General features: G+C 45.6%; 1 protein-coding gene across 1 annotated transcript in view; it reads left to right on the top strand.

The window, feature by feature from the left end:
* plekhh3 (pleckstrin homology, MyTH4 and FERM domain containing H3) overlaps positions 1-2,500 on the top strand; it is a 25,805-nt gene that overhangs the window by 8,605 nt on the left and 14,700 nt on the right. The window contains exon 2 of the mRNA XM_048244795.1: positions 1,429-1,484. Within this exon, the coding sequence (XP_048100752.1) occupies positions 1,429-1,484 (56 nt within the window). The remainder of the gene's footprint in view (positions 1-1,428; positions 1,485-2,500) is intronic.

The raw sequence follows: 2,500 nt of genomic DNA, 5'->3' as shown, positions 1-2,500 counted from the left end.
GATGTCCCTGCTCTAGTAGGAAGTGGCAGTGCGTTCCACCAACGAGGAACAACAGATGAGAAAAGTTTGGATTGGCCTGAGTGTACCTGCTTTGTAGGCAAGTGTTAGAGACTTGAATTTGATGCGGGTAGCCATAGGTAGCCAGTGTAGCTGGATGAGCAGTGGGGTAACATGCCCTTTTGGGTTGGTTGTAGACCAGGTGCGCCACTGCATTCTGGATCATCTGAAGGGGTTTCACTGCGCAGGCTGGGAGACCTGTCAGGAGGGCGTTGCAGTAGTCAAGTCGTGAGATGACTATTGCCTGTACCAGGAGTTGGGTAGCATCTTGAGTCAAGTAAGTCCTGATTTTCCGTATGTTGTAGAGTGCGAAACGGCATGACCGGGCGACCGAGGCAACATGATCGGAGAAGGTTAGTTGGTTGTCGAGAACAACTCCTAGATTTCTTGCAGCCCTGGTAAGTGAAACAGACAGGGAGTCAAATTTGATGTTGATGTCATGGTGTATGGTAGGTTTAGCTGGGAGGACCAGCAATTCAGTTTTTGAGAGGTTTAGCTCGAGGTGATGTGTCTTCATCCATATAGATATGTCTGAGAGGCAATCCGAGATCCATGCCGAGACAAAGGGGTCATCAGGTGGAAAGGACAGATAGAGTGTGTGTTGTCTACATAGCAGTGGTATGAGAAGCCATGCGAACTGAGCCCTGGGGGACCCCTGTGGTGAGATAGTGAGGTGCAGATAGCTGTCTAAGCCATGATACGTTAAACGAGCGTCCCGTGAGGTAGGATTCAAACCAGGAGAGAGCAAAGCCGGAGATTCCCATGTTAGAGAGTATAGAGAGAAGGATGCGGTGATTAACCGTGGTCAAAGGCAGCCCGATAAGTCAAGCAGAATGAGTATTGATGACCGAAATGGTCGTCCTGGCTTCTTTAAGGCTTCTGTTACAGACAGCAGAGCCGTTTCGGTAGAGTGGCCGCTTTTGAACACAGACTTATTTGGATCCAGAAGGTTCTGTGAAAGGAACTTTAGAGTGCATCACTGTCTGGATGTGTGCACATAGCAGGAATGAGCCAACTGATGTTCAGATGTTGTAACTTTCATTGTTATGTAGCGGGTATATACATATACAAAAAACTGCTCATCTTTTTTGTTTCTACCCTCTAGCACTTTGAGATCTTTGATGAAAAGTGCATTATAAATAAAATGTATTATTATTATTATTATTATTATTATTATTATTATATATACTGTGTGAGTGTGTGTTTTTGCTATGCCCGAGAGTATTGTAAGAGTATACTTGTAATAGTATACTTGTTAAAATAAGGTAGTTTTACTTAAGTTTCATGAAGGATCCTTGTAGCTAACACTCTATGACCTGCTCATAATATCTGATATAATCTTACAGTAACTGTGTGCTTTGTCTTTGACAGCGGCCCCTGGAGGCGATTCTCTCCCAGCCCACGCGCTCCCCCAACGGGTCCTGCAGGTAAGAGCCACTGCCCACAGCCCCACCTCAACACGGGTGGAGGTGTACAGGGGTTGAATTGATGGGTTAAAGGTGTGGTGTTAGTGGTGTGCCTTACAGTTTCCCCCATTAAGACAAATGGTAATCAGTAACAAAACTGATGTTAGCACAAATCATTCATTTACAGAGGTGATCCGGTAAGTTACAGAGCAGCCCTCACTGTAACTGTAGTTGTCACAGGGACTGCTATAGTGTAGACATTGTGTTAAATGTCTTTGGAGCTTACATGGCTCATATCACTATGGATTTTTATTTCTGTAAATAATTGATCAGTTACTTCAGATGACAGTGGGGTGTGACTTGGCACAAACAAATACTAGAACAAAAGAACTCAGATACACACACGCACACACACACACACAGAGACACACAGACTCTTGGTGGCGGCATCAATGTGACTCAGTTTTGACTCACTGAGGGATAGGCTGGATTGCTCTCAATTCCAGCCAGGCCATCACAATCACTAAGCTTATCTATCTCTGTGTGTGTGTGTGTGTGTGTGTGTGTGTGTGTGTGTATGTACAGTTTGTATACTGTATTTGTGAGTTCTTATCTGCAGAGGAAAGAAAGTCCAGATGTGTTTTACCACACCTTAGTCTCCAACATTAAGTTGGATACATACATACATATCCTTACAGATGCACACACACACACGTCCGCACACACTTCCAGAGATGCACACATAGATATAACAGACACAAACACAAATACAAACACACGCCCATGCACACACACACACACACACACACACACACACACACACACACAGACACGCACACGCACAGACGCACACACACACACACACACACACACACACACACACACACACACGCACACACACACCCACCCACACACACACACACACACACACACACACACACACACTGGTGCTCCCCTCCTGCTGTGAGTGTGTTTTGTTCTCTGGCTCAGTGTGTGAGGAGCAGGGCGTCTTGGCAGCGCTGTGCCACGGGTCTTAT

Source organism: Alosa alosa, chromosome 6 (assembly GCF_017589495.1).
Source record: "Alosa alosa isolate M-15738 ecotype Scorff River chromosome 6, AALO_Geno_1.1, whole genome shotgun sequence".
NCBI lineage: Eukaryota > Metazoa > Chordata > Actinopteri > Clupeiformes > Clupeidae > Alosa > Alosa alosa.
Note: the sequence above shows the minus strand (reverse complement) of the source record. Positions and strands in the feature narration are given on the sequence as shown.